Genomic DNA, 26,303 nt, shown 5'->3' with positions numbered 1-26,303 from the left:
GGATTCAGAGTTCAGGGCCAGCCTCAACTACAGTTTGAGGCTGTCCTAGGATACATAGAGACACCCTGTCTCTAAAAACCTAAACAAAAAGCCAGGAATCTTATCATAAACAATTTGTGGAACTCAAAAGAGTCATCTCTCAGGGTACACCAATACAATCTCTGGCTGTGGATAACCGAATTCTGTCCTGTCTGGAGAGGTTTCTGATTTTGATTTCACTATCCCCTAATGAATTGTTTGTTGAGCATGTGTTACTGTGTTACAGAACTATCAATCAACTCTCTCCTAAGAAATGGAGTGTGTCAAGTGATGTGAGATGATAGAGTGTGACCCAGGGAAGCCAGAAACTCATTAAAGTAGTGAGATGGAAAAGGAATCCTGGGACCAGGATCTCAAGCCCTGTCTGCTTCTCTCTGATCTCCCGCCCCTCTCATAAGGAGAAGAGGAAGGGCTATGCAAATGAGAATCCCTTTCCTATATAGGGGCTTATTCTAGCCCCCCCCCCCACCTTTGGTTGCTGGAGAGAACTGAGTAGAGATGGTGCTGGGAAGGTACCTTCTCCATTTGTCTGTACTGAGTGCTCTGCTGGCTGCGGGGGCCACAGAAGGTGAGTGTGTGTGGACTGGAGTGGGTGTGAATTAGTTGAACACCTGCTCTGGTTTCCCCCTATCCCTGTTAATGGAAACTACCAGTTATATTTCAGTTTTGCTAACGTATTTGGTTTGGTGAGGATATGGACACCTGACCTCTCTCCCTACACAAAATTTGGGACTAAGCATGAGAAGAATCCTATCCTATCTTGCCGGTGTCCAGAGGTGTAGTACTAACTCTGGGCAGTGAGCTAGCTGGAGCAGAAGCTCCCAATGGGTCCAAGGGATTTTTTTCAGGCAATGTCTCAGGTATTTGGGATAGGTGGTTTAAAGTGAGAAAATGTGGTGTTTGATTAAGAAGGTGAAGAATACAACATTTTCCCACTTTAGGATGGGGGAAGGGTGAACACAGAACAGGCCTTAATGTTGGGGGGCTGGGAGAGACAGGCAGGAGGGTCTCAGCTGAGCGTCACATGCATGGACTCTGGGGGATTGGGGCCTCGTGACCAGGAGCTGGGGAGGCGGGGGAGATGGTGGTGGTGAGAGGGTCTGGAATGTCCCGTGCTGCCAAGGAGGGAGGGTTGGAAAAGGAGAAAGAATGGAGCATCTTATGACTTCTCTTGCTCTGGTGGTGGGGTGCTTAGTGAGAGGATTCCAGATCAGTTCCCAGCAGAACAACCCAGGTTCCCAGTGTATGTTAGTAATGGGATGGAGATAGTTTCTGCTGTGCTTTAACATGCTATGCCTTATCACAGCCTGTCTTTTTCTTTCTCGATTACCTAGTTTCACAGAATTCTAGGAATCTCTCTTTCTCTCCCTCTCTCCCTCTCGCTCTCTCTTTCTCTCCCTCTCTCCCTCTCTCCCTCTCTCTCCCTCTCTCTCTCTCCTCTCTCCCCCTCTCCCTTTCTCCCTCTTTATCTCTCCCTCTCTCCCCCTCTCTCCCCCCTCTCTCCCTTTCTCCCTCTCTCTCCTCTCTCTCTCTCTCTCGAACTCAGAGCCCTGAGTGCTGTTCCTGAGCTTTCTTATTCAAGGCTCTATTGAGCCACAACTCCATTTGCTAGGAATTTCTCTTTTATCTGACTTTCCTCACTTGTGTTGGAGTTCCAAGTCTTTTCTTTCTGTTTTCTTTGTTGGTCGTGGGGCTTGAACTCTGGCCCTGGGTGTATCCCTTAGCTCTTTAGCTCAAGGCTAGTGCTCTACCACTTGAGCCACAGTGTCACTTCCAGTTTTTCTGGTAGTTAGTTGGAGATAAGAGTCTCACAAGCCAGGCACCCGTGGCTCACTCAGGGGGCTGAGATCTGAGGATCACTGTTCAGAGCCAGCCTGGGCAGGAAAGTCTGTGAGACTCTTATCTCCAATAGACCACTAGAAAACTGGAAGTGGCGCTGTGGCTCAAGTGGTAGAGCATTTGCCTTGAGCTGAAGAGCTCAAAGACAGCGCCCAGACTCAGAGTTCAAGCCCCATGACCGACCCCTCCCCCCCCCAAAAAAAAAGTCTCACAAGCTTTCCTGCCTGAGCTGAGCTTTGAACTAACTGCAATCCTCAGATCTCAGCCTCCTGAGTAGCTAGGATTGCAGGCATGAGCCACCTATACCCAGCTCAAGTCTTCTTTTTATTGTTGTTCCTTAATGTATGCTAGAAACATTCTGTTCACCCCTGAGCCTTTATTGACTTACTTATTTTTTGTTTTGTTTTGTTTTTTGGGTCCAGTCGTGGGGCCTGAACTCTGGGCCTGGGCACTGTCCCTCAGCTCTTCAGCTCAAGGCTAGCACTCTACCACTTGAGCCACAGTGCCACTTCCGGCTTTTTCTTTTTGCTTATGTGGTGCTAAGGAATCGAACCCAGGGCCTCATGGATGCAAGGCAAGTGCTCTACCACTGAGCCACCTTCCCAGCCCACCTTACTTAATTTTATTTTTTTGTGCCAGTCAGGGATACTGGGGTTTGAACTCAATAACCTTGAGCGCTCAGGTTTCCCACTCATGCCTGGTGCTCTACCACTTGAACCTTACCTTCAGCCCAGCATTTTTCTGTTTAGAGATGGAGTATCTCAAGCTTTTTAACCTGGGCTGGCTTAGATCCTCCCAGTTTCAGCCTCTAAAGGAATTAGGATTACATGTGTAGGCAGCTGGTGCCCAGATAATCTAAGGCTCTTTTAAAAGATTGTACTTACAGCTGGATGCCAGTGGCTCACACCTGAAATTGCAGCTATTCAGGAGGCTATGATCTGGAGGATTGAGATTCAAAGCCAGCCAACAGAAAAGTCCGTGAAACTTGTATCACCAATTAAACTACACACACACACACACACACACACACACACACACACACAGATTGACCTTTCATTTTATATACTGAATTTGTTGTGTTGGTCATGGGTCTTGAACTCTGGACCTGGGTGCTGTCCTTGCACCTCAAGGCTAGCACTCTACCACTTGAGCCACAGTGCCACTTCCAGTTTTCTGGTGGTTAATTGGAGAGAATAGTCTCACAGACTTTCCTGCCAGGGCTGGCTTTGAACCACAATCCTCGGATCTTAGCCTCCTGAGTAGCTAGGATTACAGGTATGAGCCATTGGTGCCCAGCTTATATACTGAAGTTTTAAAAATAAAAATAAAGGGCTAGGAAGGTAGCTCAGTGGTAGAGTGCTTGCCTTGCATGCATGAGGCCCTGGGTTCAATTCTTCAGCACCACATAAGCAGAAAAAGCCAGAAATGGCGCTGTGGCTCAAGTGGTAGAACGCTAGCCTTGAGCTGAAGGCCCAGAGTTCAGGCCCTATGACAGACAAAAAAAAAATTTTTAAATAAAAAATAAGAAAAGCATTATTGGGGCTGGGAATGTAGCTTAGTGGTAGAGTGCTTGCCTAGCATGCAGGAAGTCCTGGGTTTGATTCCTCAGTACCACATAAGCAGAAAAAGCTAGATGTAGTACTGTGACTCAAGTGGTAAAGTGTAGTCTTTTTTTTTTTTTTGTCGGTCGTGGGGCTTGAACTCTGGGCCTGGGCACTGTCCCTCAGCTCTTCAGCTCAAGGTGAGCGCTCTACCACTTGAGCTACAGCGCCACTTCCGGTTTTCTGGTGGTTTATTGGAGATAGGAGTCTCATGGTCTCTCCTGCCCGGGCTGGCTTTGAACCGTGATCCTCAGATCTCAGCCTCCTGAGTAGCTAGGATTACAGGCGTGAGCCACCAGCGCCCGGCTAAAGTGTAGTCTTGAGCTCAGAGGGGCTCAGGGACAGTGCCCAGACCCCTAGTACAAGCCCCAGGACTGGCAAAAAATAAAAATAAAAAAGGCATTATTTTCAGGGCAGAGTTATGGCTCAGGCGTGGTGCATTTGTATGGCACAAGTGAGGCTCTATGTCCAATTTTTATCACTGAGGAGGGAAAAAAAGACATTTTGGAGCTGGGTGCCAGTGTCCTATGCTTATAATCCTAGCTACCCAGGAGGCTGAGATCTGAAGATTGAGGTTCTAAGCCAGCCCAGTCAAGAAAGTCCTTGAGGCTCTTATCTCTAACAGCAAAACTTTGGAAGTGAGTGGAGCTATGACTCAAGTGGTAGACCATTAGCAAAAAAGCTCAAGGACAGCACCCAGGCCCCAAGTCCAAGCCCCAGTACTGGCACAAAATTTAAAAAAAAAAAAAAAAAAAAGCGGGGCCAGGGAGACAAAACTGGAAGTGGGGTTGTGGCTCAAGTGGATGTTTGCCTTGAGTAAAAAACCTCAGCACCCAGGTTCTAAGTTCAAGCCCCAGGACCAACACACACACACACACACACAACCCCAGATTTCTCATAGCATATTTCTTTAGGATCCAGAAACCATGATTGGCTTGGTGTCTCAAGGCAACAGAAACCTACCGCCTGGAACCGGCAGCTGTATCCACAGTGGACAGGAGTTCAGAGACCTGACTGCTGGAGAGGTGGGAACCTAGAAGTTGGGATGGAGAGGGGAGCAAGAGCTGGGATGAATGTAACCTGGGAAGGAAGGAAGGGAAGAGATATATGGAAAGGGAAAGCCAAGGAGTCCTAGTTAATGTACCTTTCTTCCTAGGTGGCCAGGTGAATCTGAAGATTAGTAATGATGGACCTACACTGATTGGAGCAAATGCATCCTTCTCTATTGCCTTGAATTTCCCTGAAAGCCAAAAGGTACTGCCAGATGGACAGGTTATCTGGGCCAACACCACCATCATCAATGGTAAGTGATTCTATACTAACAACCCTTATCCCTAGGACACAGATTCCTAGAATGCAGTATCCCCAATGAACCCAGGTAATGGCTCCTTTCCATTTCAGTTTTTCCTTTTTTTAAAAATAAGTGATATGTGGGCTGGGAGGGTGGCTCAGTGGTAGAGTGCTTGCCTTGCATGCATGAGGCCCTGGGTTCGATTCCTCAGCACCACATATGCAGAAAAAGCCAGAAATGGTGCTGTGGCTCAAGTGATAGAGCGCTAGCTTTGAGCTGAAGAGCTGAAGGACAGTGCCCAGGCCCAGAGTTCAGGCCCCATGACCAACAAAAAAAGCAAGTGATATGTGAGCTGGGCACTGGTGGCTCACACCTATAATCCTAGCAGAGGCTAAGATGTGAGGATTTCAGTTCAAAACCAACCTGGTCAAGAAAGTCTGTGAAGCCGGGCATCGGTGGCTCATGCCTGTAATCCTAGCTACTCAGGAGGCTGAGATCTGAGGATTATGGTTCAAAGCCAGCCTGGGCAGAAAAGTCCGTGAGACTCTTATCTCCAGTAAAACCACCAGAAAACTGGAAGTGGTGCTATGGCTCAGTGGTAGAGTGCTTGCCTTGAGACAAAGAGATGAATCTATGAAATCTTTTTTTCTTTTATTTGGTCGTGAGGCTTGAACTCTGGGCCTGGGCGCTCTCCCTGAGCTTTTCAGCTCAAGACTGGTGCTCTACCACTTGAACCACAGCACCACTTCCGGCTTTTTCTGCTTATGTGGTGCTAAGAAATCGAACCTAGGGTCTCATGCATGCAAGGCAAGCACTCTACCACTGAGCCACCTTCCCAGCCCATCTGTGAAATGTTATCTCCAATTAACCACCAAAAAGCTCAGAGATAGCCAGGCATCAGTGGCTCACTCCTATAATCCTAGATACTCAGACAGCTGAGACCTGAGGTTTGCAGTTTGAAGCCAGCCCAGGCAGGAACATCCATGAGATTTTTTTTTTCTGGTGCCAATCCTAGGGCTTGAACACAGGGCTTGGACACTGTACCTGAGATTCTTTTCCTCTATTTTCCACTCTATTGGCTTTTTGGGGGTAGTTTATTGGAGATAGAGGTGTCATGGCTTTCTTGTCTGGGCCAGTTTCAAACCATGATCCTCAGATCTCAGTCTCTTGAGTAGCTAGGATTACAGGTGTGAGCCACCAGTGACTTAACTGGCCCATGAGCCAGTTAAGGTAATTTACTTCTGTACAGAGGGATGCATACTCACTCTACAGTGAGACTCTTGTCGCCAATAAACTACTCAGAAAAAGCAGGAAGTGGAACTGTGTCTCAAGTGGTAGAGTCCTAGCTGTGTGCAAAAAGAAGCTCAAGGACAGCGCCCAGGCCCTGAATTCAAGCCCCTGGACCAGAAAAAGAAAAGAAAAACTCAGTGACATAGCCCAGACCCCTGAGTTCAGGCTCTAAGACTAGCACATAAAAAATGGTGCTTTAGCGGGCACTGGTGGCTCACACCTGTAACCCTAGCTACTTAGGAGGCTGAGATCTGAGGATCTCAGTTCAAAGCCAGCCCTGGCAGGAAAGTCCATGAAACTCTTATCTCCAATAAACCACTAGAAAACTGGAAGTGGTGCTGTGGTTCAAGTGGTAGAGCACTCGCCTTGAGCTGAAGAGCTGAGGGACAGTGCCCAGGCCCAGAGTTCAGGCCCCACGACCGGACCCAAAAAAAAAAAAGAAAATATAAAACAAAAAGAAAATTATAATTACCCAAACTTGGAAAGCAGAATCCAGAACCTAGACAGACTTAGATTTAAATTTGTCAATGAGTATGGAACTGGCAACTAACTTATTTTGTTCTTTTTGTCACGATCTATAAAATGGGTATGGAACCTCCCTTGAAAGATGGTTATAAGAATGAAAATATGGGACTGGGAAGGTGGCTCAGTGGTAGAGTGCTTGCCGTACATGCATGAGGCCCTGGGTTCGATTCCTCAGCACCACATAAGCAGAAAAAGCCAGAGTGGCGCTGTAGCTCAAGTGGTAGCGTGCTAGCCTTGAGCTGAAGAGCTGAAGGACAGTGCCCAGGCCCAGAGTTCAAGCCCCATGAATGACAAAGAAAGAAAAGAAAATGTGGCCAGGCGCCGGTGGCTCATGCCTCTAATCCTAGCTGCTCGGAAGGCTGAGATCTGAGGATCAAGGTTCAAAGCCAGCCCGGGCAGGAAAGTCCATGAGACTTTTTTTTTGGGGGGGAGGGTCCAGTCGTGGGGCCTGAACTCTGGGCCTGGGCACTGTCCCTCAGCTCTTCAGCTCAAGGCTAGCGCTCTACCACTTGAGCCACAGCGCCACTTCCGGCTTTTTTCTTTTTGCTTATGTGGTGCTGAGGAATCAAACCCAGGGCTCAAGCATGCAAGGCAAGAGCTCTACCACTGAGCCACCTTCCCAGCCCTTTTTTTTGAAGGAATTGAACCCAGGGCTTCATGCATACTAGGCAAGCACTCTACCACTAAGCCACATTCCTAGCCCAAGTATTGGCATTTTATTTTATTTTTTGTTGGTTGTGGGGCCTGAATTCTGGGGCCTGGTCGCTGTCCTTCAACTCTTCAGCTCAAGGCTAGCGTTCTACCACTTGAGCCACAGCACTACTTCTGGCTATTTTCTGCTTATGTGGTGCTGAGGAATTGAACCCAGGCCTCATGCATGCAAGGTAAGCACTCTACCACTGAGCCACCTTCCCAGCCCCTTGGTGAGACTTTTATCTCCAATAAACCACCAGAAAACAGGAAGTGGAGCTGTAGCTCAAATGGTAAAGAGCTCACCTTGAGCTGAAGAGCTGGGGGGCAGCGACCAGGCCCAGAGTTCAAGCCCCATAACGGACACCCCCCAAAAAATAATGAAAATATGATTATCAGTAGTTAGGACAGAGCTGCTCTAGCCTGGAATAAAGCTCAGTAAATGTGGGTAGACAAAAATCATTGTAAACATTTTATCTCATGGTCTTCTAGCCATTTATTTATGTAAATATAAACATATGACTATCTTTTGTATGTGTGTATATGTGTGTGTGTGTGTGTGTGTGTGTGTGTGTGCGCTCACAGGCATGCATGCTGGTACTGGAGCTTAAACACAAGGCCTGGACACTATCCCTTAGCTTTTTTCACTCAAGGCTGGTGTTCTACCACTTGTCATACCAACTTCTGACTTTTTTTTTTGTTAGTCACAAGCCTTGAACTCTGGGCCTGGGCGCTGTCCCTCAGCCCTTCAGCTCAAGGCGAGCACTCTACCACTTGAGCCACAGTGCTATTTCCAGTTTTCTGATTTTTTTTTTGTTTGTTTGTTTCTGTTTTCTTTTCTTTTTTTTTTGGTCAGTCTTGGGGCTTGAACCCTGGGCCTGGGAGCTGTCCCTCAGCCCTTCAGCTCAAGGCTAGTGCTCTACCACTTGAGCCACAGAGCCACTTCCCGTTTTCTGAGTGGTTTATTGGAGATACAAGTCTCACGGACTTTCCTGCCCGGGCTGGCTTTGAACTGTGATCCCCAGATCTCAGCCTTCTGAGTAGCTAGGATTACAGGTATGAGCCACCAGCACTTGGCCTTCTGACTTTTTTGTGAGTTAATTGAAGATAAGAGTCTCAAGGACTTTTCTGTCCTAGATGGCTTTGAACCACAATTTTCAGGTATCAGCTAACTAGGTGACTAGAATTACAGGTGTGAGCCACCAGTGCCCAGCTTTACATTATGAATCTTAAATTGTAGTTTCCATATACCCTCATCCCCAACTATCACTTCAAGTTGCTTATGCCATGGAGACTGTATGTTTTAGGTAGACAGTGTTCCCAGAGCTCCTCATTGATCCCTGGTAGCTATTTTATGGGTTTTGGTGTATACAAAGAATGCCAGGACTTAGAGGGACTGTGTCCACCTTTTAGGGAGCCAAGTCTGGGAAGGACAGCCAGTGTATCCCCAGGAACCAGATGGAGCCTGTATCTTCCCTGATGGCAGACCCTGCCCATCTGGACTTTGGTCTCACAGAAGACGTTTTGTTTATGTCTGGAAGACCTGGGGTAAGGAACTACCTTCTTTGTCTTGTCCTTCACACTTGTAATTACTTCTTGCTACCTGATTGCCTTTCTTTTCAGCTCATAACTTCTGTGATTTTCCCTAACCTTCATTTCTTTCCTTTTTTTTTTTTTTTTGGTCATGGGGCTTGAACACAGGGCCTGACTCTGAGCTCTTTTGCGCTAGGTTAGCATTCTAGTATAACTTGAGCCACAGTGCCATTTCTGATTTTCTGGTGGTTAATTGAAGATAAGAGTCTCATGGACTTTTCTGCCCAGGGTGGTTTTGAACCATGATCCTCAAATCTCATTTTTTTTTTCCCCCTGTGGTTCATGGGGCTTGAACTCTGGGCCTAAGCGCTGTCCCTCAGCTGAAGGCTAGGGCTCTACCACTTGAGCCACAGCACCACTTCCAAAGTTTCACGGCCTTTCCTGCCCAGGCTAGCTTTGAACTGCGATCCTCAGATCTCAGCCTCCTGAGTAGCTAGGATTACAGGTGTGAGCCACCAGTGTCCAGCTCCAAACCTTTATTTCTTTCTTTGCTTCTTCCTCTTCCATAGCACTCAGCTCCCTTCAACTCTATCATGATTCCTTCTGGCAGGTTGTCCCCAATTGTATCTCCTCTCCCATTGAGATCCCTTCCCTGTCAGCACACACCCATTTTCACACCTTCTATAATAATCATCCTCAGTGTATCTCTGTATTCTCCTGCCCTTTGTCAAACTCTGTTCCTCAGGCCCCTTGGATCAATAGTCTTCCCCTTCCTGTTTTTCTCTTCCAAAACCATCAGGTCAATACTGGCAAGTTCTGGGGGGACCAGTGTCCAGACTGAGCATTGGGACAGAACAGGCAATACTGGGTACGCACACCATGGAAGTGACTGTCTACCACCGTCGGGGGTCCCAGAGCTATGTCCCCCTTGCTCACTCCAGCTCAGCCTTCACCATAACTGGTAAGAGTTTAAAAAAGGATCAAGACCAATCATAAGGCAGGAGAAAGTGGGGAGTTTTAGCCACAGTGGAAAGGGTCAAACTATACAATCTGCAAGGGATAGGAGCCAGGAAGGTCTGGGAGGAGGAATGTGAAGAGCCAAGTAATTCCCTTTAGTCTGGAAGATGTGGCTGTTAAAAGAGAAGCCATGGGGCTGGGAAGGTGGCTCAGTGGTAGAGTGCTTGCCTTGGATGCATGAGGCCCTGGCACCACATACGCAGAAAAAGCCGGAAGTGGTGCTGTGTCTTAAGTGGCGCTGTGGCCTAAGTGGTGGAGTGCTGGCCTTGAGCTGAAGAGCTCAGGGACAGCGCCCATGCCCGGAGTTCAGTCCCCACAAGCCAAAAAAAAAAAAAAAAGCAGCTGTGGCCCAGGGCTGATTCTCACCTTTTCTGCCTCTACCTCCAGATCAGGTGCCTTTCTCAGTGAGTGTGTCCCAGCTGCAGGCCTTGGATGGAGAAAATAAGCACTTCCTGAAAAACCAACCTCTGATCTTTGCCCTTCGGCTTCATGACCCCAGTGGTTATTTGACTGGGGCTGACCTCTCTTACACTTGGGACTTTGGAGATAGTACTGGGACCCTGATCTCTCGGGAGCAAATGGTCACTCACACTTACGTGGAGTCAGGCCCAATCACTGCCCAGGTGGTGCTACAGGCTACTATTCCTCTTCCTTCCTGTGGCTCCTCCCCAGTTCCAGGTACCACAGATGGAGGTTTACCAACTGCAGAGGCCTCTGGTACCACAGCTGGGCAAAGGCCCACTACAGACGTTGTTAGTACTACACCTAGTCAAGTGCTAACTACAGAGCTCTCTGGAACCACAGTCATGCAGGTGCCAACCACAGGGATCATAAATACTACACCAGAGCAAGTGCCAACCTCAGAGGCCATAAATACCACACTCACAAACATGTCAACTGCAAACATGTCACCTGCAGAGCCCTCTGGAGCCACAGTGGCACCCATAACCACCACAGAATTGGTGGTGACCACACCTGGAAAGTTAACCACTCTTGAACCTGAAGGTCTAGTTGCCAGCTCATTTGTGCCTGCAGAAAGTATCACAGGTAAGAGAAGGATTGTGAGTGAGGTTCGCGAGTGTGTGGTATTTGTCACTCCTCTGGTAAAGACAGGCAGGGCCCTGATGCTACCCAGACCTTGATTTAGCACTGTGCTCTCTCAGCACTCCCTCACTGGCTCCAAAGCTCTTACATTTCTGTTCATGATTTGCAAGAGTTTTAGGATTCAGGGAACTGGTGTGTTCTACTAGCTAAGGGGAGAAAGTTTGTTGCTTCTCTACCCTTAAGGAGAACAGCTGGGAAGGCCAGGGAACAGACTGTGACCATTTACATATTTATATCACAATTTCTATTCAGGAATAAAAACACAGTAACCGTTCTCAGGCCCTGATATCCTCAAGAAAAAAGAGAGATAGCAATGTACAAATGGGCCAAGTGCCTAACCCAGAACCTAGTGCTGTGTGAAGCATGATAAACATTTGGGGATTTAAAAAACACTTTGTCAGGAGCCACCAGCTCACACCTATAATCCTAGCTACTCAGGAGGTTGAGATCTGAGGACCACAGTTTGAAGCCAGTTCAAGCAGGCTCCAGGAAGAAAATCCATGAGAGTCGTATTTCCAATTCAACACCAAACAAAACGAAACAGAATGAAAACACCAACAGAAGTGGGGCTATGGCTCAAGTGGTGGAGAGCTACCCTTGGACAAAAAAGCTCAGGCCAAGTTCAAGTCCCAGCACTGGCATGAAAGAGGGGAGAAAAACACTCCAACTCTCCCCTTATGTGACCCCTTTTTTTTTTTTTTGGCAGTCTTGGGGCTTAAACTCAGGGCCTGGGCACTGTCCCTGAGCTTCTTTTTGCTCAAGGCTAGTACTCCAGTTGCTCTGAAAGAAATAGTTGTATGGTTAAATCTTATTGAATTCACAAATTTTATAGACCATGATAATGACAATTTGCCTTGTGAAGGTTAAAATGTATATTTGACTTTAAGTCTATCCCACAATACTGTGAAATTTGTGAAATTAATATAATCACTTAATCTCAATAAAAAAAATTTTGGGGGTCCGGTTGTGGGGCCTGAACTCTGGGCCTGGGCGCTGTCCCTCAGCTCTTTAGCTCAAGGCTAGCGCTCTACCACTTGAGCCACAGCACCACTTCAGGCTTTTTGCTTATGTGGTGCTGAGGAATCGAAACCAGGGCCTCAGGCATGCAAGGCAAGCGCTCTACCACTGAGCCACCTTCCCAGCCCCTCAGTAAAACATTATTTAAAAAAAAAAAGGCTAGCACTCTACCACTTGAACCACAGAGCCACTTCTGGGTTTTTCTGTTTATATGGTACTGGAGAATTGAACTCAGGGCTTCATGCATGCTAGGCAAGCATTCTACCACTAAGCCATGTTCCCAGCCCCGTTATGTGACTCTTTTTTTTTTTTTTGGTCGGTCATGGGGCTTGAACTCTGGGCCTAGGTGCTGTCCCTCAGCTCTTCAGCTCAAAGCGAGCACTCTACCACTTGAGCCACAGCGCCACTTCCAGTTTTCTAGTGGTTTTTATTGGAGATAAGAGTCTCATGGATTTTCCTGCCCAGGCTGGCTTTGAACCACGATCCTCAGACCAGCCTCCTGAGTAGCTAGGATTACAGGCGTGAGCCACCAGCGCCTGGCACCTTACGGGACTCTTAATATAGTAATTGTCTTCTCAGTGTTGGTTTCCTTATCAGTGAGATTGTCTAGATCTTGGCTACTTCTAATCCAGGTTCTAGTAGCTTTAGCTCAATTTAGGAAAATGCCTGTTTGGCCTCTTCCTCCAAATGAGTCTGTCTCTTGATCTTGCCTCTCCAATCCTTTCCTGCCAGAGTCCCCGAGTCCCCTGCTGGATGGCACAGACACATTAACGTTGGTGAAGAGACAAGTACCCCTGGACTGTGTCCTGTATCGATATGGTTCTTTTTCCCTTAATCTGGACATTGTCCGTGAGTCTTGGGGATTGAGGCTGGGAGGCAGATGCTGCCTGGGACTGGCTCACACGAGCTACCTTGGGCAGAATTACTTGGGAATACTCAAATGATAGGGCCTTCCTGAAAGACACAGGGGTGGGCTTAGAAGGGCCTGGTAGAGGAATTCCTATGTATATTCTTGCAATTCTGCAGAGGGCATTGAAAATGCTGAGATCCTGCAAGCTATTCCATCCAGTGATGGGGATGCATTTGAACTGACTGTGTCCTGCCAAGGCGGGTGAGTGTCCTGCTGGCTGCCATAATTCTTGGGTTGACCACTGCTCCTGCTCCCTTCCACCCCACCCCACTTTGGTCATGGGGCTTGAACCCTGGGCCTAGGTGTTGTCCCTCAGCTCTTCAGCTCAAGGTGAGTGTTCTACCACTTGAGCCACAGCGCCACTTCAGGTTTTCTGGTGGTGAATTGGAGATCCGAGTCTCATGGACGTTCCTCCCTGAGTTGGCTTTGAACCACAATCTTCAAATCTCAGCCTCCTGAGTAACTAGAATTATAGGCGTGAGCCACAGTTGCCTGCTCTTGCTTTTGTTGTTGTTGTTGGTCATGGAGCTTGAACTCTGGGCCTGGACACCGAGCTCTTTAGCTCAAGGCAAGTGCTCTACTGCTTGAGCCACAGCACCACTTCCACTTTTTTGGTGGTTAATTGGAGAGAAGAGTGTCACAGACTTTCCTGCCCGGGCTGGCTTTGAACTGAGATCCTCAGATCTCAGTCTCCTGAGTAGCTAGGACTACTGACATGAGCCACTAGCTTCCTGGCTTTGTTCTTGCTTTTTGAAGATGTGTTTCTTTCTAGATCCTTGATACAAGCTTGTATCTCTTCCAGGCTGCCCAAAGAAGCCTGTATGGATATTTCATCACCAGGATGTCAGCCCCCTGCCCAGCGACTGTGCCAGTCTGTGCCACCAAGCCCAGCCTGCCAGCTGGTTCTGCACCAAGCACTGACCGGTGGCTCAGGAACCTACTGCCTCAATGTGTCTCTAGCTGATGCCAATAGCCTGGCAGTGGCCAGCACTCAGCTTATCATACCTAGTATGTACTTGGCAGGATGAAGGATAGCCCGCCGAGGTGTCTCTGGGAAGAACAAACACTGACTGAAGCATGCCTGGGATTCTGTTCACAGGTCAAGAAGCAGGCCTTGGCCAGGCTCCCCTGATTATGAGCATCTTACTGGTGTTGATGGCTGTGGTGCTTGCATCTCTAATATATAGGTGAGAATCCTGGCATTTAGCACAGATCCCAAATCCCTTGTTACTTGTACTCATGCTTCTTCAAGTGCAGCAGAACTAAACTACCACTTCCTTTGGGGAAACATGGTGCCCAGGAAAGAGCTGGAGCTTGGGGAATTAGAGAGACCTGGGTTGCAGCCTTGCCTATCTGTGGGGATGTTGGAGAAGTAGCTTAAACTTTGAGCCTCTGAGAAGTAGGAAAAGGAATCCCCCCCCACACACACACACATAGAGTGTCAGGATTAGGAACTGTGTGAATAAACTATCTGGGGCAGACACAGGTGTCAGAATCAATAGCATGGATGACTGTTGTTAATGTTGTGTGGGGCAATTGGGGTTTTGAACAGGATTTCATGCTTGTGACAAAGGCAGATAATCAAGCCTGAGGTGGCAAGGTCTCAAAGCAGAAAATGTAATAAGACAGAATGAATCAAGATAACTAGAGAAATAACAAAGCTTAAACCTTGGAGGTTGAGGAGAGGGAGCTAGGATCAAGGTCAAGTAGACCAGGGATAGGGGTATATCCATTCTTTGGAGAAGCATCCATTGGCTGCCTTTTCCCTTGCTAATCAGTTCTCTCCCCCTTTTCTCCCACTATCAGGCGCAGACTGATGAAGCAGGGCTCTGTTCTCCCCATTTCCCAGCTGCCACACAATGGTATCCACTGGCTACGTCTGCCCCAGGTCTTCCGCACTTGCCCTGTGGGTGAGAACAGCCCCCTCCTCAGTGGGCAGCAGGTCTGAGTGATTTCATATGAGGTCTTTTTTTTCCTTGGGGTTGACAGCAATGCCTATGTTTTCTGCAGTCTTCCCTTAGGTTAACATTTCCTGGAATAAATATTCAAAACCTGGTGCTGTGTTTTGTTTTTGCTAGTTTTGGGGCCTGGGCATTGTCCCTGAGCTCCTTTTTGCTCAAGGCTAGCACTCTACCACTTGAGCCACAGTGCCACTTCTGGCTTTTTCTGTATATATGGTACTGAGGACTTGAACCCAGAGCTTCATGCATGCTAGGCAAGCACTCTACCACTAAGCCACATTCCCATCCCCTGTTTTTTTTGTTTTTATTTTTTTCTTGTTTCTTGGAATCTTTGATGGAGTAAAGTTGTAAAAGAAAGAGATGTATCACTTACTTATAGATATCCCAGTGGGGAGAAAAAGTCATTTTATTTAGATGAGGCACTTTTAACATATGTGTTTGTGGGGTATGTAAGTGCATTCGTGTGTGTGTGTGTGTGTGTGTGTGTGTGTGTATGTGAGCAGTGAGGTGGTCTAGGATAATAAATACTGTGAGGGTGAAGGAACACCTCCCTGAGCTGGCAGGAAGGTGTGGCAGCAATGTACAGAGTCTAGAAGGTGGCATCCGGGATGGGTTGAGGGTTCAAGGCTGAAGGTGTCACTCTCAGCCCAAGAAGCCAAAGAAATTGTGGGAACGAGGAGGTGGGCCCATGAGCATGGGCATCTGATTCTTGTGGGTGATCTTGATCTGGAAGGGAAGGGAACATATTCAAAGGCAGGACCTCGGGAACTAAGGATTTGAGTGAAAATTTGGGGACTCTAAGGTAGGTCAGGTCTCTGGTATCCTGGAGAGGCCGCAGGAAGGAGGCTAGGGGCTGGGAAATCAGGGTTTGGGAGAACCAGTACCCAGAGGAATTTTGAGTACCAGGAGGAAGAAGCTAAAGAATGGAGATGTAGGATCACAGTTTGTTTGTGCCAGACCTGAGGCTTAAACTCAGGGCCAAGGTGCTGTCACTGAGCCTCTTTGTGCTTAAGGCGAGCTAACATTCTAGCACTTAAGCAACAGTCCTACTTCCAGATGTTTTTGGTGATTAAATGGAGATAAGAGGCTCACAGACTTTCTTGCCTGGGCTGGCTTTGAACTGCGATCCTCAGATCTCAGCCTCCTGAGTAGCTAGGATTACAACACAAATCACTGGAGCCCGGCTTTGGCTTTTTCTTTTCTTTTCTTTTTTTTTAAAGTACTGGGGTTTGAACTCGGAATCTTGACCTTGCTAGGCTGGACTGGTACTACTGAGCCATTCCAGTCCTGTTTTCACTGGTTATACTGGATTTATTTCATGATCAGGTCTTACTTCCTGCCCATCTTACTTTTTGCCTTTCCTTGTTACTGGGACCACAGGTACACACCACTGTGTCCAGCTTCCCTCCATGAGACCCGGGGAAGGGGGTGAAGGTGGGGGTTGTTCATGGATTTTTTTTTTTTTTTTGGTCCCGTCGTGGGGCCTGAAATCTGGGCCTGGGCGCTGTCCCTCAGCAATTCAGCTCAAGGCCAGCGCACTACCACTTGAGCCACAGTTCCACTTCCGGCTTTTTTCTCTTTGCTTATGTGGTGCTGAGGAATCGAACCCAGGGCCTCATGCATGCAAGGCAAGCACTCTACCACTGAGCCACCTTCCCAGGATTTTTCTACCTGAGCTGATCTTCCCAATCTCAGCCTCCCACATACCAACATACAGAGGGTTCCATCTCTCCCCCCCCCCACTCCCCCGCCCAGTCCTGGGCACTGTCCCTGAGCCTCTCTGTGCTCAAAGCTAGCAGTCTACCACTTGAGCCACAGTGCCACTTCCAGCTTTTTCTGAGTAGTTTATTGGAGATAAAGAGTCTCATGGATTTTTCTGCCTGGGCTAGCTCCAAACCGCAATTCTCAGATCTCAGCCTCCTGAGCAGCTAGGATTACAGGCATGAGCCACCAGTGTCCAGCAAAGAGGGTTCAGTTTTTTTTTTGGGGGGGGGGCCTGGTTGTGGGGCCTAAACTCTGGGCCTGGGCGCTGTCCCTCAGCTCTTCAGCTCAAGGCTAGCGTTCTACCACTTGAGCCACAGCGCCACTTCCAGCTTTTCTCTTTTTGCTTATGTGGTGCTGAGGAATCGAACCCAGGGCCTCTTGCATGCACGGCAAGCACTCTACTACTGAGCCACCTTCCCAGCCCCAAGGGGGTTCAGTTTTTTACAGCCCTACGCAATACTCACTGTACAGGGTGTCTGCATCCAAGGTTCTCCATCAATTTGCATGGGAAGGGTTTTTGTGGTACTGTGGAAGGTCACGGAAAATTAGTGGAGATTTCATTATCAACCAAATACCAAAATTCTGTTTCTCAGGTTGGCTTTGAGATCTTTTTTCACTAAGGAAGCCCCTCCCCCACTGTTCCCATAATCCTCTGTGCTCCTGGCCCTAGAAGCCTTCCCTCAGAGGTCTTCCTTACTGGAAAGTAATCTCAGAGCACTTGGCCAGTCGACGTCCAGCACTCTTGAGCTTGGTATAGATCTGGCCCATCTCAATCGCACCTTCCAGTCCTACTACTTCCAGTCGCTTGTCACTTAGGTCTGGGGATGAGAAGTAGAGACATGGGTTTTATAGATGCAGGAAGCTCTCAAGTCATACCTTTCCCTCAGCCCTGCCCACTTGGCTCCCAAGGCACTCCTCTGACCTGGCACACAGGTTTTCAGGATGTCAGGGTCGGTGATGACTTTAGCTGTAGTGCCTAAGGCCTGGTTGATCCCACAGATATCCCCCTGTGGTCTCTTGGTGTCACCCCAGAGGTTGGAGCCACCATGCATACTAGGGATGTTCAGTACTGCGATGCCTTCTAGTGATAGGTTGGTCAGATCCAGAGGTTTTCCACAGATCTGAGGGAAGCAGGACACAGCCCCCAGGGAGAACACAGATGTTTTTATCTCATGGCATAATTATAGATGTCACTGCTCTCTCCAGCAGAGGGCAACCTGGCAAGGCCAGGATTTGGAGGTTTGTAAGAGATGGAAAAAGAGACTTGTGTAGCTTCAGAACTTGGGAAGTCAGGGTTGGAGAACTGGGAGGTCAAAAGAGTAGAGGTTCAAGAATGTGGGGAGTTCTGAGAGGTGTCTGTGGTGGAAGAAAGTTGGATCCAAGAAGCTAAAAGGGATATACACACCTCAACTGTCAAAGAGTCCTCCAGCCTTTTGCACGTTGAGAAGATGGATTCAGATGTAGCAAATTCAAAGTACCATAGCTTGTTCTTCATTCTATGCCAGCCCCGACACAAGGCCCAACAAGGAGAGGACAGGTTGTACAGTACCAGCAGGGATGGTAAGTGACACGAAAGAGCATCAATCTCTCAACTCCACAGGGAACAAAGGGAGTGTTATTTGGGGGTAGGGAAGAGTTTCCTAAAGATGTCACTGCCCAGATGAGCATTCTGAGTCAAACTTGATCATAACGTTTATCTAAATTCATCTGGAAGATTGAGCAGACTAGCCAGGAAAACAAAAATTCTTTTCCCTTACCTGCTGTTGAACTTCTCAGGATATTTCTCTCGCATGATGTGGAACTGGTGAGCAATAGAGGCATCCTGGAGAAGTTAAAAGCACATAATCAATTCTGGGTGCCAGTGGCTCACACTTGTAATCCTAGCTACTCAGGAAGCTGAGATCTAAGGATCATGGTTCCAAGCCAGCCTAAGCAGGAAAGTCTGAGAGATACTTTTCACCAATAAACCACCAAAAAGCCCGAACTGGAGCTGTGGCTCAACTAAATGACAGCCTTGATCAAGAAAGCTGAAGGACAGTGCCACTTGAGCCATAACAACATTTCTGGCTTTTTCTATTTATGTAGTGCTGAGGAATGGAACCCAGGATTTCATGCACACTAGGCAAGCACTCTACCACTCAGCCACATTCCCAGCCCCTCTCCTTTCTGTCTATGCTCTAGCCCACTCACCACACCAATGGAGAAATAGTTATTGATGATGTGAAAGGGGACTGGATCACACTTTTCTTCAGTTTGTTGAGGTATCACTTCCACAGACCATCGATCTATATGTACCACCTTACTCATCTCTATATCTTTGAGAATCTTGGCCAAATTCTGTCCCTCATACCCTAGGGAAAGAGAAGGAGATAGGTTAGCAGTAAGCCCTATTTGTTTTTGGAAGGGATAGTACTGGAGCTTGAACTCTGAAACTCAGGACCAAGATACTGTGCCTTAGCTTTTTCGCTCAAGGCTGGCACACTGCCCCTTGAGCTACAGCTCTACTTGCAGATTTTTTTTTTTTGGGTCCGGTCGTGGGGCTTGAACTCTGGGCCTGGGTGCTGTCCCTCAGCTCTTCAGCTCAAGGCTAGCACTCTACCACTTGAGCCACAGTGCCACTTCCGGCTTTTTTTTTCTTTTTGCTTATGTGGTGCTGAGGAATTGAACCCAGGGCCTCATGCATGCAAGGCAAGCGCTCTACCACTGAGCCACCTTCCCAGCCCCCAATGCAACTCTTTTTTTTGGGGGGGGGTCTGGTTGTGGGCCTGAACTCTAGGCCTGGGCGCTGTCCTTCAGCTCTACAGCTCAAGGCTAGCTCTCTACCACTTGAGCCACAGTGCCACTTCCGGCTTTTTTCTTTTTGCTTATGTGGTGCTGAGGAATCAAACCCAGGGCCTCAGGCATGCAAGGCAAGCGCTCTACCACTGAGCCACAGCTTCCCAGCCCCACCCAATGCAACTCTTATCTCCAGTTAGCCAGCAAAAAAGCCAAGAGTAGCCAGGCACAGGTGGCTCAGGCCTGTAATCCTAGCTACTCAGGAGGCTGAGATTTGAGGATCACAGTTCAAACCGGGCAAGAAAGTCCCTGAGACTTATCCAATTAACCACCAGAGAACTGGAAGTGACACTATGGCTCTATGGTAAAGCGCTAGGCCTTGAGTTGAAGAGCTGAGGGATAGCATCCAGGCCCAGAGATCCACAACTGACAAAAAAAAAAAAAAAGCCAGGAGTAGAGATGTGGCTCAAGGAGTAGAGCATTAGCCTTGAGTGAAAAAGTTTAGAGGCTTTGAGTTGCCCTAGTACTGGCATACACAATGTTTACACACACACACACAAATACACGCAAGCATGCACACGCACGTGCATGCGCATGCGCGCGCGCACACGCACACGCACACACACTGAATGAATGGAAGAATGAAGGGACTAGAAGTACTGCTCAAGTGGTAGAGTCCCTGCCTAAGAAGTGTGAGGTTCTGAGTTCAATCCCAGTGAGAGCTATTTTGAACATCTGGCCTCTGAAACTGTAAGATGATAAGTTCATGTTGCTTTAAACCACTGTTTGTGACCACTTGTTACAGCAACTTTAGCTCCTCTCCCTCTGCTCAGCCCTTAACTGTGGTGTTTACCAGCTCTTGCTGCCTTAGTTGACCTTCTTACCTCTTACTTCTTTCCTTGGGTAATCTCACCTGCTGTCAGTTCCTACTGAGTGGAAACTCTCTCACATGGATCCCAACCCTGTCTTTTTTTTTTTTTTTGTACTGATAATGAAGATTGAACTCAGGGTCTCATGCTCTTGTTCTACTTACTTGCTCATGCTGGTGTTCTACCATTTGAGCTATACCTTCAAGTTACCATTATTGTAATGAGCCTGAAAACTATTTATTTATTTGTGTTTCTGGGGACTGAACTCAGAACCTTGATTCATGTTCCCTAAACTGTTCTCATGTTTTAATTTTTCATTATCTTCATTAGTGAGACTCTTATTTCCAATGAACCACCAAAAAACTGGAAGTGGAGTTATGGCTCAAAGTGGTAGGGTGCTAGCTTTGGGCAAGAGCAGCTCAGGGACTGTGCCCAGGCCCTGAGATCAAGCTCCACACCACATTCATAAATAATAAGTAAATAAGTGAAATATGCAAACTCTTGAGTATATGAAAACACTGAAAAGCAAACAGTAAAAAAAATAAACCAACCAAATAAAAAACACATTTCTATATGCAGCTTGTGATCTCTGGAAGCATATAGATGAAAACTCCTAAGCACAACATTTATAAGCCTCCATAATCTACCCCTTGCTCAATTCTGTTCCTTCTTCTTCCCACTCCTCACCTCTCACCCTAAGCCCAATCACAAGTTTCTGCAGTGTACGTTGTTTGGTGCTCATCTGGCCATCTAGGTTCCCTCTCCTACTCTTTAACAAAATCCTATTCCATAATCTCCAGTGGAATTTTGAAACTGGACTCTAAGCCCTACCACATCAACTCCTAAACATTTCCAGCACAACCTACTCTCTATTGATCTCTTTACCTACAAATAACATTTCTGAAAACTTTTTTTTCTTTGAAAGGAATACAAGATTAGAAATGGAATGCAGTTAGGGGACTATTACAATAGACTCGGAAAGAAATGATAGTGTGGAGTCAGCCGAGGCGCCCAACAACAGATGAATGGATAAAGAAGATGAAGTAAGTATACTCTATGGAATATTACATGGCCATAAAGAAAATGAAAGTCAGGTATCTTGTACTTACTCAAGAGTCTGAGATCAGAGGATTGTGGTTCAAAAGACAATCGAGATAGAAAAGTCCATGAGACTTTATCTCTAATTAACCAGCAAAAACGCTGGACTGGCTGGCTTAAGTAGTAGAGCAGCAGCTATGAGCAAGTAAGATGAGTGAGAACATGAGGCCCCGAGTTCAAGTCCCAGTACCAGCAGCACAGGGTGGGAGGGGGAGACAGAGAGGGAGAGGGGGAAAGAAAGAAGGGAGAAAAAAATGAAGGAAGCAAGAAAGAAAGATAGATGAAGAGGAAAAAAAAAACTAAAGAAAGACTTGAAGGATATCACCTTGAACAAGTTTAGCCAAGCACAAAAAAGCCAAATATGAAGCTGGCTGCTGATGGCTCAAGTATGTAATCCTGGCTATTCAGGAGGCTGAGATTGGAGGATTACTATTCAAACCCAGCATGGGCAGGGAAGTCCATGAGATGTTTATCACCAATTAAACCACCAAAACACCAAAAGTGGAGTTGTGGCAGAATACTAGCCTTGACCACAAAAGCTCAGGGACAGTTCCCAGGCCCTGAGTTCATGCTCCAGGACCAGCAAACGTGTGTGTACACACTCACATGCAGACACAAAAGAATCTCAATGAAAGTTGACAATGAGTGATCCCTGGTCCTGGGACCCCCTTTCTATGGAGCCTGTATATTCTACTTGTGCTATCAATAAACTTGCTGCTTTACAATCAGGAAAAAAAAATAGTTGTTCAATGAGCAAAAGGAGGTAGGGAACGAGAAACAGGCACTATGGGGGTGGGTTGGTCTGACAAGGAAGGTGAGTGAAGATGAATATGTTTGAGTAGTTTGTTTTCATGTACGAAAACAGAACAATGAAACCTGCTGAAATTGTTTTAGGAAGGGGAAAGGTAAGAGAAAGTGATAGAGTGAGATCGATGAAAACAGATTGTATATGGGTGGAAATGTCATAAAACGCTTCCTTGTACAATTAATGTATGCAAAATTATTTATATATGTATGTACAAACATATGTAGTCAGTTGTGGGGCTTGAACTCAGGGCCTAGGTGCTGTACCTGAGTTTTTCTGCTCAAGGCTAGTGCCACTAGAGCCACAGCTCCACTTCTAGTTTTCTGGTGGTTAGCTGGAGATGAGTATTACAGATGGGCTAGGAATGTGGCTTAGTGGTGGAGTGCTTGCCTAGCATTCATGAAACCCTGGGTTTGATTTCTTAGTACCACATACACAGAACAAGCCAGGCACTACTGGCTCACACCTGTAATCCTAGCTACTTAGGGGGCTGAGATCTGAGGATGGCTGTTCAAAGCCAGCCCAGGCAGGAAAGTCCGTGAGACTCTTATCTCCAATAAATTACCAGAAAACCAGAAGTGGCGCTGTGGGTCAAGTGGTAGAATGCTAGGCTTGAGCAAAAAGAGGCTCAGGGGCAGTGCCCAGGTCCTGAGTTCAAGCCCCAGGACTGGCAAAAAAAAAAAGGATATATTTTTAAAAAATGTTCCAAGAGGCAAATCAAACTCATGTAAGGGCTGAATTCTGTCCTACAATAGACAAAAACAAAAACAAAAAAACACAAGAGTCTCACCAGCTCTCTTGTCCAAGCTGGCTTCAAACTGTGATCCTCAGGTCTCAGCCTACTGAATATCGAGGATTACAGGCATGAGCCACCAGAACCTGGCTGTATGCTAGCTTAAAAAAGAATTATTACCCAGCTTTTTGCAATGATAATGAATGAATGAATGACCATATGGTTAATTTTTTTTTTTTGGTTGGTCATGGGCTTGAACTCTGGGCCTGGGTGCTGTCCCTGAACTCTTCAACTCAAGGTGAGCACTCTACTACTTGAGCCACAGTGCTACTTCCACTTCTCTGGTGATTAATTGAAGATAAGAGTCTCTCACAGACTTTCCTGCCTGGGCTGGCTTTGAACCCTGATGCTCAGATCTCAGTCACCTGAGTTGAGTAGCTAGAATTACAGGCATGAGCCACCAGCACCTGGCTGGTTAATTGTTGAACTAAATGAATAAACCATGTGCAAGTTCCCTGTTATTAGCTCTGGCATGGCTTAGCTCTTACACAACCTTTCTTATTCCCCCATTACCTCCCTTCCATGCACACACACCGTTTTCCTTGGTCATCGGAGCCCTAACAGTTGTTTGTGAGAAACAGACATGTATCTTTCAGTTTATAGGGAAGAGGACTCCCACCTTTATTTTTTTTTTTTTTGTCGGTCGTGGGGCTTGAACTCTGGGCCTGGGCGCTGTCCCTCAGCTCTTCAGCTCAAGGCGAGCGCTCTACCACTTGAGCTACAGCGCCACTTCCGGTTTTCTGGTGGTTTATTGGAGATAGGAGTCTCACCGTCTCTCCTGCCCGGGCTGGCTTTGAACCGCGATCCTCAGATCTCAGCCTCCTGAGTAGCTAGGATTACAGGCGTGAGCCACCAGTGCCCGGCTGAGGACTGCCACCTTTAACCGTCCTATATTTAGAATGTAGTCCCTACTTCTAAAGCTCTCTTCCTTTTGGCCACTCCACTGTCATAATTAACTATTTGTGCCTTTCTCCTTCCTTGACCCTCTTTGTATATCAGATGCATATGTTTTTCTCTGTTGCCTCCGTGTGTGTGTGTGTGTGTGTGTGTGTGTGTGTGTGTGTGTGTGTGTTGGTACTGGAGTTTGAACTAAAGGCCTCAGCACTATCTCTGAACTTTCTTGCAAAGACAGGTGCGCTTCTACCACCTGAGGCACACCTCCACTTCTGGCTATTTGGTGAGATAAGAGTCTCATAGACTTTTCAGACCCAGCTGGCTTCGAATTTCAATCCTCCCATCTCAGCCTCCTTAGTTGCGAGGATTACAGGCATGATCCACTCTGCTGCTTTCTTCTTTCTACTCAACTCCCCCTACCCTTGATCCCAGCAAAACAATTTCTAACAACTTACCTCCCCCCCACCTGAGGCACCGAGCCAGATCATTTCCAGTGCCCAGAGGCAACACAGCAACAGGAGGCACCACAGGCAGGTTGGCTTTGTCTAGGAAGGCAGGTGAAAGAAATGATGGACAGAGTTGGATCTGGCAGACCAACTGCTCCCATCTCCTGACTGAAGCCTCTCCCTCCACTGACCAATGCACTCTAGAATCCAGCCGACTGTGCCATCTCCACCGCACACCAATATCCGGCAATCAGGGACATCTCTGAAGAATCTGAGTCTGAGACAAAAAAAGGGAAAGAGGCCACTCAACTCCTAGAGAACATATCTTGTCTCTCATTCCTATCACTCTTTTTCCCTTTGACAAGAGTTGTGTTTATGATCTGGGACGTAGTCCAGTGGTAGAGTACTTAGCATGCACGGGGCTGGAGTTGAATCCTCAGATGGACAAAACACAGTAGAAAAAAAAAAAAAAGCCAAGCACTGATGGCTCACGCCTGTAAATCCTAGCTACTCAGGAAGCTGAGATCTGAGGATCAAAGCCAGCCTAGACAGACAAATCCATGATCTCTTATTCCAACTAACCAGCAATAAGCTGGAAGTAGAGGTATGGCTCAAGTGCCAGCTTTGAGTAAAAAGCCAAGTGAAAATGAAAGGTCCTAAGTTCAAGCCCCAGTACACACACACACACACACACACACACACGGACAGAGAAAAGGACAATAAAAAAAGTTGTAAGTTACTCAGTGGATAAAGATGGGATCTCCAAACAGGATAAATATGGACCAGTGAACCAAGAGGACAGCATACCTGCCTAGTGACTTTAGGAAAGGAAGAAACTGGAATTCTGGCATCTTAGGTTTCTTTCCTAACATACGCTCTTTCCTGCTCTTAATGTACATAGAAACAGACACACAAAAACCACTGTTAGATGTCCTCTAACTTATACTCACCCTGGCTCAGGACCATCCTTCAGGAGGTTGAACACCTGCCGAGGGTTTAGGATATACTGGAACTTCCAAAGAACCCTGCGTGAGGGGGGAGAAAAGCGCATGGTGGAAGCCAAGTGAGAATTATATTCTGTACTCTTGATATTCTCAAAGTGGCCCCTACACACACATACACACACACACACACACACACACACACACACACACACACACACACGCTCCTCTCTCCAAGCTCTCCTCACCTCTGCCCTTGCTTTCCACCACTCTTAGGATTGACAAAGACTAGAAGTGGGTGGGTATTAGAAACAGGGTCAATCTGTAGTGGGAGAAGAAAATAAAGATAAACAGGATTTGGTCAGAGTTAAGGTAGGCCCTAGAGACAGGGGTAAAGAACTGGTACTTTTCAAGATGCCTTTCCCCTTCACTTTTCCCACCTCCCCTGCAGAGGGAAGTGTCCAGAGAATGGGCACCACTCCCCAATCTTTCCTACTTCAGTCCCTCCCAGCCAAAAACTGGTACAACCATGAACCCTAAGCCTTGTACCCGCAGAGCCTCAGAGGTGCACAAGTTTAGGTCTTCCAAGGTCTTCTGGCTTGTTTTGCTATGTTTGCGGTCCTGTCCAGATGCCTGGGAAGAGAGCAAAGCAGAGGGAAGAAAAGGCAAATTGTACATGAATCCCCAAATAGGTGGGGTTAGCTTAAGTGTGTGTGTGTGTTGTAACTAGGGCTTGAACTCAGGGCCTCATGCTTGCACTTGGCCTTGTTTGCACAGAGCTTCATGCTTGCTCATGGCTGGTGCTCTACCACTTGAGCCACAGCTCTATTTCTGGTTTTTTGCTGGTTCATTATAGATAGGAATCTCTCAGATTTGTCTGACCAGGTTGGCTTCAAACCATGATCCTCAGATCAAAGCCTCCTGAGCAGATAGGATTGTAAGCATGAGTCACCACCACCTGCTGGCTTGAATCTTTAAAAGAATAGTCTTCTGGGGGCTGGGAAGGTGGCTCAGTGGTAGAGTGCTTGCCTTGCATGCCTGAGGCCCTGGGTTCGATTCCTTAGCATCACATAAGTAAAAAAGAAAAAAGCCAGAAGTGGC

General features: G+C 47.2%; 2 protein-coding genes across 2 annotated transcripts in view; one reads left to right on the top strand and one right to left on the bottom strand.

Moving 5' to 3' along the window:
• Positions 1-537: 537 nt before the first annotated feature.
• On the top strand, positions 538-14,804 carry Pmel (premelanosome protein). Its single transcript, XM_013022287.1, has 11 exons — positions 538-607; positions 4,394-4,504; positions 4,636-4,782; positions 8,689-8,823; positions 9,608-9,769; positions 10,213-10,872; positions 12,679-12,795; positions 12,973-13,057; positions 13,659-13,864; positions 13,956-14,043; positions 14,663-14,804. Exons 1-11 carry the CDS (start codon positions 538-540, stop codon positions 14,802-14,804), a joined length of 1,923 nt encoding a protein of 640 aa, XP_012877741.1.
• A 411-nt stretch (positions 14,805-15,215) lies between these two features.
• The window catches only part of Dgka (diacylglycerol kinase, alpha 80kDa), a 34,726-nt gene continuing 23,638 nt past the window's right edge, over positions 15,216-26,303 (bottom strand). The window contains exons 13-24 of the mRNA XM_013018305.1: positions 25,752-25,835; positions 25,451-25,524; positions 25,212-25,286; positions 24,453-24,538; positions 24,271-24,360; positions 18,772-18,932; positions 18,339-18,403; positions 17,987-18,077; positions 17,504-17,702; positions 17,279-17,399; positions 17,046-17,106; positions 15,216-15,543 (exon numbers count right to left, since the gene is read on the bottom strand). Of these exons, the coding sequence (XP_012873759.1) occupies positions 15,460-15,543; positions 17,046-17,106; positions 17,279-17,399; positions 17,504-17,702; positions 17,987-18,077; positions 18,339-18,403; positions 18,772-18,932; positions 24,271-24,360; positions 24,453-24,538; positions 25,212-25,286; positions 25,451-25,524; positions 25,752-25,835 (1,191 nt within the window). The 3' untranslated portion in view covers positions 15,216-15,459. The remainder of the gene's footprint in view (positions 15,544-17,045; positions 17,107-17,278; positions 17,400-17,503; positions 17,703-17,986; positions 18,078-18,338; positions 18,404-18,771; positions 18,933-24,270; positions 24,361-24,452; positions 24,539-25,211; positions 25,287-25,450; positions 25,525-25,751; positions 25,836-26,303) is intronic.

This window comes from Dipodomys ordii, unplaced genomic scaffold (assembly GCF_000151885.1).
Source record: "Dipodomys ordii isolate 6190 unplaced genomic scaffold, Dord_2.0 Scaffold3, whole genome shotgun sequence".
NCBI classification, from domain to species: Eukaryota; Metazoa; Chordata; class Mammalia; order Rodentia; family Heteromyidae; genus Dipodomys; species Dipodomys ordii.
The sequence above is the reverse complement of the archived record's forward strand: the minus strand, read 5'-3'. Positions and strand labels throughout refer to the sequence as shown.

What these genes read in the sequence shown, in the direction of transcription:
- Pmel (XM_013022287.1), top strand. Translation starts at nt 538, where the DNA reads ATGGTGCTGGGAAGGTACCTTCTCCATTTGTCTGTACTGAGTGCTCTG. An exon ending in CTCAGCCTTCACCATAACTG is followed by an intron (nt 9,770 to 10,212) that starts GTAAGAGTTTAA and finishes CTCTACCTCCAG; the next exon opens with ATCAGGTGCCTTTCTCAGTG. An exon ending in CACTCAGCTTATCATACCTA is followed by an intron (nt 13,865 to 13,955) that starts GTATGTACTTGG and finishes TTCTGTTCACAG; the next exon opens with GTCAAGAAGCAGGCCTTGGC.